This window comes from Cucurbita moschata, unplaced genomic scaffold, assembly GCF_002738365.1.
Source record: "Cucurbita moschata cultivar Rifu unplaced genomic scaffold, Cmos_1.0 Cmo_Scf00025, whole genome shotgun sequence".
In the NCBI taxonomy this organism is placed as follows: Eukaryota; Viridiplantae; Streptophyta; class Magnoliopsida; order Cucurbitales; family Cucurbitaceae; genus Cucurbita; species Cucurbita moschata.
The window spans coordinates 3617604-3634712 of NW_019268541.1; the positions used below are offsets into that span (position 1 = coordinate 3617604).

Sequence of the window (17109 nt, forward strand, 5' to 3'; positions counted from 1 at the left end):
AATCCGCCATCCAAGAATTTGTAACCATCCAAGAATGATGAAACCTCACTTGAAGTAGCTTGAATCCATTGTTGCATAAATGAAGCTTGATTCTTCTTTAATGTGGCATTAATTGCAACTTGAGTCCAACTTTAATAAAATTTGACTTCACTTAATGTGATTAGAGTTTATCGTGTGGTAATTTGAACAACATTTTTCAACCAATGCAAAGAATTCTGAACAAGGGAGATAAGAAGATTATTCTCACAACAACTTTGCACTTTCATAGCTAAAAACTTATTTGAATGAACTAATATGACGAAGCCACTAAGCTTGAAACCAAACTGCGATGAGGAAGCTAGAGGTTGGAGGTGGTGGAGGAAGAGGTAAAAGAACGGGATGAGAGAGGAAAGAACATTTGGGGGTTGGAAAACACATTGCCACGTTTCTTTATGAATGAAAAGTTAGTTAATGTTCACAGATAAAAGAATAGAATTAAATATTTGACATGAAAAGTAAAACAGCATACCAACTGATTGAGAGCTTTGGTGTCTTCTGCTAGAGATAAACGATATGCGGAAACATCACTGTACTCTGCAACAGAAATTCTATATCAGTTACGTAATAATGAATCATCTTATATTGAAGGATGCCGTTATACAGAAAAACAAAATATATTATAACAAAATGAATATTAGAACATAAGGAGGATGAGAGATCTTCAAACTATAAACTCAAATAAAAAAATTACAAGAATCGAAAATAACTAAGTGTCAGTCGTGGATCATTACACGTAGCAATAATACTAAATTTAACACTAATTATCTGAGAACATCAACTACAAGCTAGAGTATTTTACTCCTTGACCCCTTTCCCCTCTTATAACAAAATGAATATTAGAACATAAGGAGGATGAGAGATCTTCAAACTATAAACTCAAATAAAAAAATTACAAGAATCGAAAATAACTAAGTGTCAGTCGTGGATCATTACACGTAGCAATAATACTAAATTTAACACTAATTATCTGAGAACATCAACTACAAGCTAGAGAATTTTACTGATATAAAATACTTGGAAAAAGACAGGCGCACCACGTTCAGCAACAATTTAAACAATTGAAAGACAGATATAAAATAAAAGATATATAGTTAAATGCTTCAGCTGAATTCTACTACCACCTCCTTGAATTTATGGAATCATAACAGGAACTCAATATACTGCTTCATTTAAAACTTCAATCAGAAAAGATTCGAGGATAAAGCACTTTCATTTGGTCTTATAACATTTGACCTTTTTTAAAAAAAAAACAAGAAACAAAGTTTTTCATTGATATAATGAAAAGAGGCTAATGCTCTATAGATACAAAAGAAAGCAATAAAACAGTAAAGTAAAATAACGGAATTACAAGGGAAAATAAATGCTTGCTAATTTAAACAGAAATCTTGAATAAAGTATCCAGCAAAAGGACTAATGGAATTAGGGAAAAATGAGATTTGACGTATTGTAACTGAATTGTTACCAAAGTATATAAGGTTTGACTTTGAGTCCACCTAACCACTGTCAAACATCCTTTTTTAACAAAAGATAATGCCATTGATTAAAGTCAAAGCCACCCTTTTGTTTTTTTCCTGTATGCATCGAGATTATGGAACCAAATGCTTTCAGCTTTTGATTGGTTGATGGTTCTACCACATGAACCATATTTTCTCCTCACCCTTGTGTTATTGGGTCGTCACTTAAGCAAGGAAAAGAAGTTGTTGTGGATACACTTTGTTAGGACTTTCTTTTAGATTGCTTGGCAAGAAAGGAATAAAAGAACTTACAAAGATAATGAACTTACTTTCGAAAGGTTTTTTTTGTACAAACAATCTTCTAAGATAAAGAAGTTGTGCTACAGCACAACAGCAACCTTCAGACACGTCCAATATCAGAATATTCTAAGACATCCAATACAGGACTAAGTGATGAGTTTTGTATTCTCCATCGTAAAAGGTAAGCGCACGTGTACTTAGCCTATTTCTTCGCTATCCCTATTTATCTCATCTTGGACGGAGTTGTGAGTACCATGGGTATTCTTTCAATACTGAGTACAAAACACATGGTATACAAGTCTATTTTTTACTAAATTCCTTGATTTTAACAAGGGTTTCCTAGGCACGCTTAAGCCCAGAATGCAGCCTCTGCACATTGCTTCATGAAGAAGGCTCCCTTAATGAAAGCCCAATTGAGGTGCGTGCCTCAATGCTTGTGGTGTGCACCTCAACACCTTAAGCCTCATTTCCTATTTTCATTTTTTAACTTTTTCAATTTGAAGGAAGAAATGCATGAATATTCTTACAATCTCAATTAAAAGCTCTATTTTGTTAACTTTGCATCATCTTAATATTCATCATACTATTTGTCTCCATGTATTAAAATTAACTTATATTTTTCTATTGTGCACCTCACAAAACAAAGTTGTGCCTTGTTCTTAAGCTTCAAAAGGCTACTTCAGTGCTCCTCAAGCTTTAGAAAACACAAGAGCTCCCAGAGGTGGGAAGAATAGAAATCACCGAATGATATTTCATAGTAGACAAGTTGTATAATCAAGGAAACAGCAGGGTCTATCCCCCAACAACTTATGCTCCCAAAAGAATATCCATCCCATAGCCCACTGTGCCATGAACAGGGTGAGGGAAGAAAGGAAGCCGATTAGAGATGGCTTTCTAGCGATTTTAGATAGTACCTCTCAAGACCTCGCCGAATAACCAATTAAAAGGATGGGTGCACACATACCATAACCGAATGTCATAAGATACCAAACTCTGAGGAAAGTGCCACAACCACTTAGCCAACAAAGTCTCATTCCACGCCTTTAGATTCTCAATACCTCTTAAATCTACCGATTTGGCCTATATATATGTGAATATTGGAGCTTATTAATCTTTTGTCCTTTATTGTAATTTTATTATTCTTAGTTAAGGTTTCCACGTTTGCCTACTAGGAAGCACAGACATATTTTGTACAAAATGTTTGTGTTAGATGTCACAGTAATGCTTGTTCAAAGGCGCATTGCCTGTGGCCGCATGACGGATGTCCGGATCATACTTGTCCAAGACATGTTGTCCATGGCCGCACACCCGTTCCAAACCTCTTTTTACTTGTTTTCATATTAGATAGCCATTTACTATGACCATTCACCAAAACCATGGCTATATCCATCAGGGTTAAAATGCCCCAAAATGTACTATATGGGGATATGACTAGTTGTCACTTCTTCCTACCCAAGTTATATGCTATCAAAGCCGTTGTTATTGCCTATTCTCTTTTAGCTTATAACATTGTTTTCTTTCAAATTGTTTTCAACGTATTTCCTCGCTCACGTTTTCTAAAACATTTCTCGCGAATATGACTCGAGGCTCGAGCATACACCGACATTGTCCTCAAAGTCTGAACTTCTCACGGCTGACTTGTTCGCTAGATTAGAACAAGTGTCACACAATCGCTGTCCCGTTGCCGCAAGAGTGCGATTTAGACATTAGACATGTGTCCAACACTAATACGTCTGCACACACTCCAAATAGTGTCAGACACATTAAAATTTGTGTCCTTTTTTTATAATTACAAATATGTGATGGACATGACACGCCTAGGACAAAACACAAAAAAATCCAAATCTTTATGATCAGAAGTGACGTTGGAGAGTGGCGATCGGCGACGACATTGGTCAAAAACGGCAGTGTTGGTCAGAAGCATGGTGGCTGCAAAGATGCGGTGAAGGGAGGAAGATCAAACGAACGACTAGAGAGGGAGGAAAGCATGATAGGGGTGAAGGGAAGAGACTTTGAAGGGGAATGGAAAGAAGCCTGGGAGAGGGGGAAGGGAAACATATTTTAGTGGTTCTTTCTCTTAAATGGGCTAATTTTAATGTCGTTTTTAATATTGAGCTTGATTTCGTGGGCAATAACTTATTGGGTTTTATGCACCATTTAAATTTTAAACTACATTTACTTGTCATTTAAATCTTCATTCACAATTTTTTATTGTAACGATTTTTAATAATTAAAAAAATAAAATATTTTAGGTTTGATCTTTTAATAACTGAGTTAGGGATAGAAGTAGAATCAAGTGATGTAATAGAAGAATTCGGGCGATGACAATTGGTTATAAGAACAAATGAAGAAGTAGGCTAAGTACACGTGTTTAAACTTCACAACAGGCAATGGGAAGCTCAATGTCGAAGAAACTACTGGCATAGGACACGTGCCTGAAGGTTGTTGTGGTGGCCGCCTAGAATACACTTGAGTAATGGGTGGGCAAGGAGGAATAGAAATTAAAGAACATGGAGTAGGGGAAGAGGCTAGAGAGATAATCTAATTGACATCCTCCCCTTAAAACTGGCTCAATAGTGATGGAGTAAAAAGACATCTTCAAAAAATGTAACACCAGGAGAAATCATTGCTAAGACTAGGATAATAACAACGATATCCTTTTTTAACATGAGAACAGCTAAGGTATATGCATTTCAAGGATTTGGGGTCTAACTTGGTTCGATGAGAGAAACATCTCGAGCCAAACAAGTGCAACCAAATAGTTTTTGTGCAACCAGGAACAAAGATTTTGTTGGAAAAAGAACACAACAAGGTATCTCACCAATTAAAAAAGATAAAGGCGTTCTATAATCAAGAAGCAAGTTATGGAAATTGTGTTGGCCCAAAAATGCTTTGTAACATGCATTTGAAAGGATAATCAAGTACGTGCCTATTTTTTCATTCAGCAGCTTCATTTTGGGATGGAGTATCAATAGATGAAGATTAATGAATAACACCATTTTTACATAAGATCAAGCATATGAGAAAAATAGTCACCAACATTATCAGTGCGCAAAGTTTAAAGAGAGACATTAAACTAAGCTTCAATTTCAGCATGGAAAGCACAAAAGTAAGAAAGTAACTCAAAACTATTTTTTTTATTAAATATAACCAAGTCAAACGAGAATAATTGTCAATCAATGTAACAAAATATCAAAATCCTATTTGAAACACGATTGGACATGAACCCCAAATGTCTAGGATTGGAACTAAGACGATGAAATTTGGCAAATTGATACAAATCACATGGGGATGCAACTCCATAGCAGATCACAACTTTTGATATTTGGTGATAGAAAATGTAAAGACCCCCGATTTATATTCTTTACCAATAATCTTCTTCGTCATACGATTTTGAGACAAGCAATAGCAAGGAAAAAAAAGAAAACAAAATAGTTGTAACAAGTGAGTTTACTAACAAAAATCAAGTTAGAAGAAAGTTGAAGCAAAGGTAAAAGAGAAGACAAAGAGAGATGGTGTTAATTTATGGGTGATAGATCCAAGACAGAAGATGTTGATATGCCTGCCAAAGCGAAAACTACCTTGTTATATGGGTTGCAGCACAAAGTCTATGATCCATTTGGAAGAGGATGTAGGTATGGTATCTAGTGTCATGGTCATGCTTGTCCAGAACCTATTGCCCATGGCCGCATGCCCACTCGCCAAACCTCTTTTACTTGCTTTTATATTGTATTACTTTCTTAATTCATTTCTAATGTATGACTATTCGACGAAATCATGTCCAGCCCTGCTAGACCTGAATTGCCTCAAAATGTACTACAGGGGGACCAAGTAGTCATTAAACCTCCCACGAACAAGTATTATAATCTCCTTCGCCCAAATATTTTCAATACAATTGACTTTCACAATGCTTAATTTCAACTTGTTTGCAACAATTTTCCTCGCCCATGTTTTCTAGAACATTTTCTCTCAAAACATGGCTTGAGGCTCGACCCTACGCTAGAATTGTCCACAAAGTCCGATTTTCCTCGCACAATCGCTAGTCTGTTGTCTAGAAAGTGTGATTGTAACAAGGGGTATCAGAGCTTTGTTAGCTTCTAGTGGCATCAAAGACCAAAACGATGTTCGCACTAAAGAAGTTGGCTAAGTCGCAAGTTGAGTGACTCACTGAGATCGAATATGACATGTCCTTCTTAAAAGAAATCTTCGACATTGTCCACTTCTTGAAAGGTCGAGTGACAGAATTGAGTAGAAAAGTCGATGAAATCGACGCAATGGGCACCTGCCTGGATGGGTTGTCAATCAAAGAATTGATATTCAGAATTGACTCCCTAGAAGAAAGAGCTACACGATTGAACAGCTCAGAACGCGGAGGAAGCTCTGAGAGTTCTGTCGCACACATGGAAGGACGTGTCGAAGAGCTAGACATTACACAGAGGACCATGCTAGAACATTTCAGCGAGTTGACTAAAGATTTCAAGACAACAATAGAGAAGCCATCAAGGAAGAGATGGCCGAAATGAATACCCAATTGAGCTTGATCATGCGGGTCGTAGAGAATCAAACCCCAAATCAAGCTTAAGTTAGCCTCAACAAACTAAAGATCCCAGAACTCAAGGCCTTTAAAGGGAAACGGGATGCAAAGGAACTCAAAAATTCCGTCTTCGACTATTCCAAAGAACCCAAAGTTACCATGGTCACAATGTATGTTGTAGGTGATGCAAAACTATGGTGGCGTTCGAATGTAAACAACATTCAAAGCAAGTTATACACCATAAATTGGTGGGAAGACCTCAAGAAAGAGTTGAGGAGGACTCAGTTCTTCCCCGAGAATGTAGAGTTCATAACAAGGTGAAAACTGCGAGAATTGAAACACACAGGAGGAACCGGAGATTATGTAAAGCAGTTCTCGACCTTGATGTTGGACATTAAAGATATGTCCAAGAAGGACAAAGTATCTACTTTGTCTAAGGATTGCAACCATGGGTGAGAACAAAATTATATGAACAAAAGGTGCAAGGTCTTGCGGTTGCATTTGCTACCGCAAAAAGACTCCTAAGCTTTGGGGGTGACACCAATTTCCAAAGAAAGACTCCAGTTTACAATGCATGTTGAGTAAAAGCCCGCACTAACTTTCCTATTACCCTCACCGAGCACCCCTCAGTACACTCCAATTCTTGATCAAGAGAGCAATGACCCAGGAGCCGAACCGGCAATAGAAAAAAAGGAAGACCACGACACTCCTAAAATGTGAGCGTTGAAATTTTTATTGGTCATTCAAAGGAAGATGAGTAATGAGCCAGGAGCCGAACCGGCAGTAGAAAAAGAGGAAGACCATCATACTCCTAGAATAAGAGTGTTGAAATTTTTATCAATCATTCAAAGGAAGATCGATCTGAAAGAAGTGAGAGAGAAGGGGATAACGTTGTCAACGCATTGATAAATTTGTGACCCAGCAGAAGCACCTTGGTAGACTCGGGCGCGGCCCACAATTTCATCTAAGACCAAGAAGCCCGAAGATTGGGACTCCGAATAGAGAAAGACTCTAGAAAAATGAAAGCGATTAATGCAAAGGCCCTACCTATTATTGGGGTCTTCAAGAGAGTCTCTTTGAAATTGGGAGCTTGGTCTGGAGAAATGGATCTAGTCGTGGTTCGCATGGATGACTTCGACGTGGCACTTGGGATGGACTTCCTTCTTGAACACAAAGTCATCCCAATACCATTGGCGAAGTGCATAGTAATTACTGATTGCAATCCTACCGTAATACTCGCAAGCATCAAATAGTCGGGCAACTTGATAATTCACCCTGCAACTCAAGAGAGGACTCACTCAAGAGAAGCCCACATTTATGGCCATACCTTTTGTGGATAAGTAACCACCACTGATCCTGTCCCGAAGGAAGTTCAAGACGTCCTACATGATTATGCACCTCGTCGGGGCATTGATCATGAAATCGAACTCCTAACAGGGGTCAAACCCCCGACAAAGAATGCATATCGGATGGCTCCACCAAAGCTAGTCGATTTGAGGAAGCAATTAGATGAATTGTTGGCGGTAGGGTTCATCCGTCCAGCAAAAGCACCATAAGGGTCCCTTGTGTTGTTTCAGAAAAAGAAAGATGGAACATTACGTTTGTGTATTAACTACAAGGCCCTAACAAAATGACAGTTCGCAATAAATACCCATTATCGATTATTACCGACTTGTTTAACCAGCTTCATGGGGTCAAATATTTCATGAAGTTGGACCTAAGGTTGAGATACTACCAAATGCATATTGCTTAGGGAGATGAACCGAAAACCACTTGTGTGACAAGATATGGTGATGCCCTTTGGCTTGACAAACGCTCCAGCTATGTTCTATACCCGATGAACTAAGTCTTTCATGAGTGCTTGGACCAATTCTTCGTGGTTTGTCTCAACGATATTGTTGTATACAGTGCCACATTGGAGGAACACAAGATACATATGCGCTTAGTCTTTAAAAAGTTGAGGCAAAAACAGCTATACGTGAAAAGAGAGATATGCACCTTTGCACAAAAATGTATCAACTTCCTGGGGCAAATCAGCCTGGATAGCGATAAGGCAAAAGTTATCCAAGAGTGGAAAATCCCCTACTTCAATAACCAAAGTACGATCCTTAATGGGATTGGCAAACTATTACAGGCGGATCGTTGAAGGGTTTTCAAGGTGAGTCGCCCCACTAACAGAACTACTGAAGCAAGACCACTCCTAGTTGTGGTCAGATGAATGTCAAAAGGCCTTCGAAGATCTGAAGGCCACCATGACGAGAGGCCCTCTCCTCAACTTGGTAGACGTCTCTAAGCCTTTTGAAATAGAGACGGATGCATCCGACTTTGTCTTTGGGAGTGTTCTTATCTAGGAAGGTCACCTCATTGCCTATGAAAGTCGAAAGCTCAACAATACAGAAAGGAGATACACAGTCTCAAAAAAAAGTCTAAAAAAAAAGAAATGCTGGCTGCGATCCATTGTCTTAGAGTTGAGGCAATATTTGCTAGGATCTCACTTTGTGGTGAGGACAGACAAAAGTGCAATTTGCCACTTCTTTGACCAACCAAAATTGATGTCAAAGCAAGCCTGGTGGCAAGAAAAATTAGTTGAGTTCGACTTCAGGTTCGAACATAAAGCAGGAAAGAGTAATCAAGTTGTCAACGCACTGAGTCGGAAGGGCGAACCTGCAGCCCTATGCATGTTAGTCCACGTTCATTCCAGTAAGAACAATAGGTTGATGCGAGATATCATACAGGAACACCTACAAAGAGATCCTTCAGCCAAAGCAATTGTCGAGTTAACCAAAGGCGGAAAGACAAGACAGTTTTGGGTCGATGGGGACCTTCTGCTGACAAAAGGTAATTGGTTCTATGTCCCAAAAGCGGAGATCTCAAAAAGAAACTCATCCAAGAATGTCACAACACTTTATGGGTCGGTCACTCTGGGCAGCAATACAAGTATGCCTTAGTGAAAAAGGGAAACTTTTGACCGAACATGCGATACGACATAATGCAGTACATCAAGATATGTCTCGTCTGCCAACTAGACAAGGTTGAAAGAGCAAAAGTCTCGAGTCTCCTCGAAGAGGCCAATACCAACAAGACCTTGGAAAAATGTGTCCTTGGACTTCATCACACACCTCCGAAGGTAGGCAAACATGAAGTCATCTTGGTCATCATAGACCAATTCTCGAAATATGCCACCTTCGTGTCCACGTCCAAGATATGCTTGGCTAAATTGACTGCCCAACTATTCTTTAAAAGCGGCATTGTGAAGTTGTGGGGCATTCCATCAAGTATCATAAGTGATACAGACATCAAATTTATTGGGACATTCTAAATGGAATTATTCGCCTACTTGGGGACAACCTTAAACATCTCCTCGAGCTACCATCCCCAGACTAATGGACAGACTAAGTGATTCAATTTTTTGTTAGAGGAATATTTGCGACACTTCGTTGACTCTCGCCAGAAGAATTGGGTCCCGCTACTAGATGTGGTCCAATTTTGTTTTAATTGTCAATCTAGTTCATCAACTGGGAAGAGCCTGTTTGAAATTGTGAGTGGAAGACAACCATCCTTGCCTCATATTATTGACCACCGATACGCCGGGAAGAATCCACAAGCCCAACACAAGAGAATGGAAGTAGACAACCGACATAGCTCGAACGTATTCAGAAAAAGCTTCTAAACACAAGAAAAGTGGTCAACAATAAGCGTCAGCCCCTCCAATTTCGAGTAGGAGACCAAGTCCATCAAGCTAAGGCTAGAACAGATCCGTTTTCGAAGCTGAAAGGACCAGAAACTTGAAATACGAAGGACTAGTTGAAGTTCTCAAGAAAATCGAGGTTATATCTTACAAAGTGGCATTGCCCACATGAATGAAAATTCACCTTGTAATCCATGTGAGCAACCTGAAGTCTTACCAACCCAATCCGAACGATGACAGTCGCAACGTTGTCATAAGGCTCGGAATCAACATCAAATATCAGGTCAACAAAGAAGTCCAAGTGATCCTAGCTAACAGAGTTTGGAAAGTCGGAAGACCTACGGAGTGTTCGAGAACTCTTGGTCAAATAGAAAAATCTCCCTACAGAGGAAGTTAGCTGGGAGTGCGCCGAAGATCTGAACTCCGCCGCAATCCACATTGAAGATTTAGAACATAGACGGTTGACAGGGACGTCAACCATTTAGTTGGGGGAGGATGTCATGATCATGCTTGCCCAGGACGTATTGCCCATGGCCGCATGCCCACAACACGCCCAACCCCTTTACTTGCTTTCATGTTGTGTTACTTTCTTCGTTCATTTCTATTGTATGACTATTCGGCAAAATCATGTCTAACCCTGTCAAACTTGAATCGCCTCAAAATGTAATATAGGGGTACCTAGTAGTTATCAAACCTCCCCCAACCAAGTATTGTAATCTCTCTTGCCCACATCTTTTCAATGCAATTGACTTTCACAATGCTTAATCTCAACTTGTTTTCAACGATTTTCCTCGCCCACGTTTTCTAAAACATGATTACTGACGAGGCTCGACCATATGTCAGGATTGTCCACAAAGTCCGATTTTCACATAGTTGGTTTGTTCGCTAGGTTAGAACAAACGTCGCACAATCGTTAATCCACTGCCTAGAAAGTGCGATTGTGACACCTAGTTTACAAATGGTTGCAATAGATTGGGAAAGGATGGTGCCTGCAATGATTCCTAGTGCAACTAAAAGTTAGAAAAATCTACTACAGAAATGATTCTGACTCCACAATTGTATCATTGGAGGAAGCAATCTAAGCATGTTGAGGTTGTTGACCCTTATACAATTTTTGATAGTCATGTTTCATATGACTGGGCTGACGACAATAATTACATACAATTTCCTACGTCTTGTCTCCAATTATCATAACCAGTTCTTTGAACATTGGTGCTCACCCCTTTAGTAACCTTGGAGTTACTATTCTTACAAATAAGATCACTCTTGAATTGAGAAATATGAGAAATAGACAAACCAGATTTTGAACTATTTGTACTGAGTAAATAAACTTTTCAAATAAGGGATCTCAGACTCAGAGAATTTGTGTTTTAGCCCTTCTAAATTCAGGTGAAAAGTCATTCATAAGCAAATTGACAGCCATCTTTTCTCCTTGAGCTTGTTGAACTTTTATATCTGCACTAAATGGTAATAACAAAGCAAGTTCTACACATCTTCTTAATTTTCATACAATAACTCGTAACAGAGTCTTCTCTATATTCTGAACGAAAGAATATTAGGCAAACTTCAACCATTCTATGAACTTGTTATTTTCTTGAGTATAAAAATTCTAATAGCTTTCACAGAGTTACAATGATTTACCAAGCCAACTACCTCACTTGTAAATTGAGTTCTTTATTTGAAGATATAATTGAGCATCATCTCGAAACCAAATCTTCTTTGTGTCATCTGTGGGTGAATCATCAGTCATGATAATCCAACCCAGTGCTTCGTAGATTAAATTTAATACACTGACTTCAATCATAGTAATTTGAACCATTTAACATATGTTATGTGATCTTGGAAGTAAGGGGAGCTACATTAGTTACCACCATCTGTTTCATCTCAGTCATTAGTGACAGACTGAAGATAAAGCTCAACAAAGAGAAAACCAAACTAAACTGCAAATATTTACAAAACCACAATGCAAACAACACAACCCAAGACAAACTCAAGAGATTTTGTCGAATCCAATCACACGAACAAGTTGAAAAACACAACTCGAAACAAACTCAGTTGATAGAAGTTGATTCAAACAACCTATGCACCTTCACACTTCAGCTCATGGTAGTGGAGATAGATCTGTTTGGTAGCGCGTGTAACTCACGCGCGGTGTTTCTGACAAATGATGGCTCTCCTCTTAGGGTGGGCAGTGTTGAGGAATGGTCACTCTAATGTGATGATCCAAGCTTCATATACTAGCCCTATGTCTAGGAAAAGGAACCTTAACCGCCAAAAGAAAAAGAAATATTCTAAAACTCTAGATATTGCTCTCATACCATGTACACAGTATTGGAAAAATACTTCGTTGTATGTTATATTAGTGGGTCACATATATATGTGTATAGGTATACATGAGAGCCCTAAACTAAGAGAACGACTATACATAATAACATATATTATAAACAATAAAAAAAATTTCACACTCTAAATCACTTTTCAAATCATCTGAGTCCCGTTACTTACATTAATTTCTTGCATACTTATTTTTTTCTTCATTATATCAATGAGAAGTTGTTTCTCATCGTAACCGTGTGTGTGAGCTTTGCAACGATGAGCAAAAGAATGAACTTGCTAATTCGCTCAGCTAACTGATACTATGTTAACAGAGATGATGGCCTCGGATGAGGGCAGCTCTCAACATAGTTCCTTGACAACAGAAGCTTGCCTCAATAAAGTCAGCCCTAATTTGAGGACATAGAGGACTTCAATAGCCAATAATATTCCAACTCTATTCTCAGTTCATCCTTAGCAATTGTCAATGAAAATACAATCACCACAAATCCTCTGTTCCGTTCCAGTCAAAAGTTTCTATTACGATCGCCCACATTTGAAGAATAGAAAAGGTACCATTCAATAGCAGGCATTCTTTTCAACTCCAAAAATCATAGCCGTACTAAATCTAGATGCTCGATATCCATACACAACTCCAAAAAATGCATACCTATTGGACTCTCGGTTGCGCCTCTCTCAGTTGACACCCAAACGCCAGGTCCTTGCAACTCTGGCTGGTCATCCTACAAGAATTGAAGTCGGAATGTAAGAAATGCAAGCATTCAAATTGCAGCAGAAAACCCCACTACAGAATTCTCATTTCTGACCAAAACATACTAAATTTAAAGCTGAACAACTGAAATAAGTCTTACAAAATCGATTAGTAAAGCATCGAAAGTCAAAAAACCATCAATAAAACAAGCAAATGATAATTTCTGAAACTGGTCAAGCATTACCTCAAGGGAGAATGTGGACAACGCAGCAATGGCTTCTTCGACGGGGACAGCCATGGAGGACTCAAACAAAGAGAGATCTAGGAAGCAGTCTCGTTTAAGATCATAAGTAGCTAAGAATCTGAGTTGAAATCGTTCTGATTCGGTAAACTCGCTTTCTTCTTTCGTGTTGATTTCTTTGTTTTTACTCCGAATTTCAGTTGAGGAAGTGTGCTTCAAGAAATTATTTGGGACCGGAAAATGTATATATATATATATATTTTTTTTTTTTTTTTTTTTTTTTAAATAATAATTTTTAACTCAAAAATATTTAAAATATTATTAAGCTTAAAAATATCATAAAACCATTAATACTTTGTTTTAAAAATATTTTTAAAATTTTAAAATTTTAAAATAATTTTAAAAATACTCATAAACTTTATGAATGATAATTTATCAACTTCGTAAAAAAAAATTTATGCGCAAAATTTTTTATAGTGAGAGAAACAACTTATCGACATGTTACATTTTCATCTTCGTTTTAATAAATAGCTTTTAATGTCGTTTAATTTCCGTGTATATATTTGTACCAAGTGCATATTGTACGTGCAAGCATATTCAAAATGACATAACATAATTTAGAAATTTGGATAAATAAAAATTAAGAGGGAATTGACAAATTACAAATAATGAATAAAATTTAAAGTCGGTATCTATCTCAAAATGAATTAACGTAAGTTAATGTTACAGGGTGCCACGTACATTATTATTATTATTATTTTTTTTTTTTTTTTATTATTATTATTAACTTAATAAATATAAAAATTAATAAAATAGTTTAATTCCATAATTTATTAAATGAAAATTTTTAAAAAATTTAAATGAAAATTTCAATAATTTATTTGAATGAAAAATTTTAAAAGTTCAAAATTTATTAAACATTTTTAAAAGACTTATCGAACACAAAATTTAAAAATTTAGTATCTGGGCAGAGAACCAATTGTTATCTCGACTGTGCTACCGGAGGCTCTGGAGAAGTCAGAATAAGAGAGCACTCATCTGGGGTGGACTTACTACTTAGATCCTTTCAACAGTTATCTGCTATGCACGTGGCTATCCAGCGTTTACCGTGGACACGATAATTGATACACTAAAGGTGTGTTCTTCCCGATCCTCTCGCACTAAGGAAAGACCCGAGTTTGAATTTACCGTACCAAATGATATGATGATATGGTGCAAAGCTAAGTGAGAATTGAGTGAATTTGCAGCAACCAACTTTAATTTGTTGGTTGGTTTTATTTTTGTTTAATGGATTGCTGCAACTTTACTCCACTAATTATGTTGTTGATTTTTAGTGCTAATTACTTCCATTAATCATCAGGCTTCTCTACTTCGGCTACTTTTTACTTCTACATTTATTTATTTATTTTAATTAGGTTAAGACTCGTCTACGACGGCTCTCTTCGATGCGAGCAACCACGTTTGACCCTTTTATCGTTTGATAATTCGACTAATTTGAATTATTCAAGTTAAATCATAAAAATTGATTGGATTACTTTTTTTTTTTTTTTTTCGATTTGAGTTGAGTTAAATTTTTGAAAAATCGAAAATTCGCTTCTGTTCGTGGGATATTTTTAGGTCGAGTCAAATCAACTAATCCGAAATGGTTGCAAACGAACCCAACCAACAACCTGGTAATGTGGTTGTTTGTAGCTGATGTTACTGATGTGGTTGTCACTTGTGAACTGTTTGATATTTGATTTTTACGACATTTTAATTATTATCGTAATGTGAGTTATGGATGAGTAGAATTTTTTTAAAATAAATTAAAAAAGACGAGTAACCCAACCCAACCTGAAAATAGATGGTTGGGTTGGGTTGAACAATGAACTCTATTTGGATTTCTCGGGTCACCAATCCAACCAACCGAAATTTTTGAATTGGAAAAGATTCTTCCAACTCTATGTATACACTCCTATCTGATACGTCTCTTAACTTTAAAAAGTATTAATAAAAACTCAAAATTCAATCACGACATCCCTAATTTTAAAAATAAAACATTGCATAAGTTCAGGTTAAGAACAAGTATTATCAAATTAGACTAAATTTACAAAAGTAACGTTAAAAAGAGGTAAATTACAAAAATAGCCCTAAAATTAAGACTTCTAACCTATCTCCAAAGAATTTAAAGCTAAAATAGAATGTTTTTATTTTATGAACCACTCTGAACAGAAATGACCAAAGAAAGGCCCACAATTTTCATGGAAAGTTTCGGGTTAGAATTTTGAAAATCGCAACTTCGTGGTAAGGAGAGGAACAACTGTGGTGGAGAAACCAAAAGCTAAAAGTTGTAGAAATTCAAGACTCAGTGGTTGACTCTCGGGAAGGTTGAAGATTACAAGATTCCAAATTTTGATTCCAAAATTCATTCTCGATCGATTGATTCATATTATAGGTTTTATAATATTAGATTTAGGGCAAGATAAGGAGCAAGCTTGGTGAAGAACTCGAGAGGTAGTAACCTCTCAAGCTCCTTGACCGAGAGTAAGAAAGAAATCCAGAATTGATGTTCGAGTAGCCTACTTTGACGTGATCTATCTTGCTAGTTTTTAAACTAAATTAACTTAAATTTGTCCTATTCGATCTGTAGTATATAGGACTACAAAGTTAGTCAAGGAATCGAGTGAAATAGCTACTGGATCATTGAGAAAAGCTCGAGTTTTTGAAGACAAAAACTAGCTTGAGTGCAAGTTCTTCAAACAACTGGAGATTGGAGGCTATGCTAACATGGTGGTTCATTTATACCGCTCACTTCACCTGGTTGACCTTTACTTATTAAATTAACTAACTCACCCGTTTTTAGACTCGTTCTCATAAAAGTTTTTAGTATTTTTGAAATTAGACTCAATTTGGCACCTATCAAGAAAGTTGAAGGAAACTAGCTTCAGTAAGGCCGTGAAAAGCAAACTCGAAGACATCCAAGCATGTAAGTGACTAAATGGAGCAAGTTTTAAAAAAAAATTGTGTAAGGACTCGATTTTTTTAAGCTTCAAAACTCGAACGGTGACCAAAAAGACGAAAGCGAGAATGATTAAAAATAAAATAAGGGAAGCGTCAACGAATAAATGGTAAAAATTCAATAAAATTTAAAATAATAGAGAAAGAAGTTTTGTTTCAAATATTAGAAAGGGATTACGAATGTAAAAGGAAATTTAAAAAACTCTAAAATGACTAAAAATTGATTGACGCTCTGGAACGACCCCCCTGTGACCGCATAGCTCTTGAACGCTCCTCCACCTCAACTCGTAGCCTGCGAACACTTGAAAAAGATAGAAAAAGAGGGATGAGTATAAAAATTATACTCAGTAAGTCACCTCATCACATTCTAGGCTTAATAGATTCCCATGGACTTTTCTTTGGCTCTAGGACTAGTTATGGTATAATCTCCTTCTACTATTTTGGTTCTTCGTCCTTTTATTTATACCCTAAGAGTTCCTTATGCCAAGCTGTGAATGACCAGTGACCTACGAGGAGCTACTTCAAGCATGGCTTATGACACTACATGGTATCTTACCTACGGGTGAGCTGCAACCACCTAGGTCCATAATAGTCTCCCTCATCATGAATGAGCTACCCCTCCCTTATTGTAATAGCTCAAAAAATAAATAAACAAATAAACAAAAGAGTTAAAATAATAATAATAATAATTAATTAATTAAATTAAAATTAAAAAAAAAAAAAAAAAACTTTCCCCACCTCTCTCCTCTAACCTCTCATCCCTTCCCATAATTATCTCTCATCTACTCATATTACCCCAACTGCAAAAAAAAAAAAAAAAAAAAAAAAAAA

The 17109-nt window shown here is 37.0% G+C and overlaps 1 protein-coding gene across 3 annotated transcripts in view; it reads right to left on the reverse strand.

Annotated features, from left to right (window-relative positions):
• The window catches only part of LOC111461814 (protein PIR), a 42109-nt gene extending 28588 nt beyond the window's left edge, over window positions 1–13521 (reverse strand). For all 3 annotated transcript variants that reach the window (XM_023105483.1, XM_023105484.1, XM_023105482.1), the window contains exons 1-3: window positions 13285–13521; window positions 12999–13071; window positions 509–573 (exon numbers count right to left, since the gene is read on the reverse strand). In XM_023105483.1, coding sequence (XP_022961251.1) covers window positions 509–573; window positions 12999–13071; window positions 13285–13338 — 192 coding nt within the window. In that variant the 5' untranslated portion in view covers window positions 13339–13521. The remainder of the gene's footprint in view (window positions 1–508; window positions 574–12998; window positions 13072–13284) is intronic.
• Between the last annotated feature and the right edge of the window lie 3588 nt (window positions 13522–17109).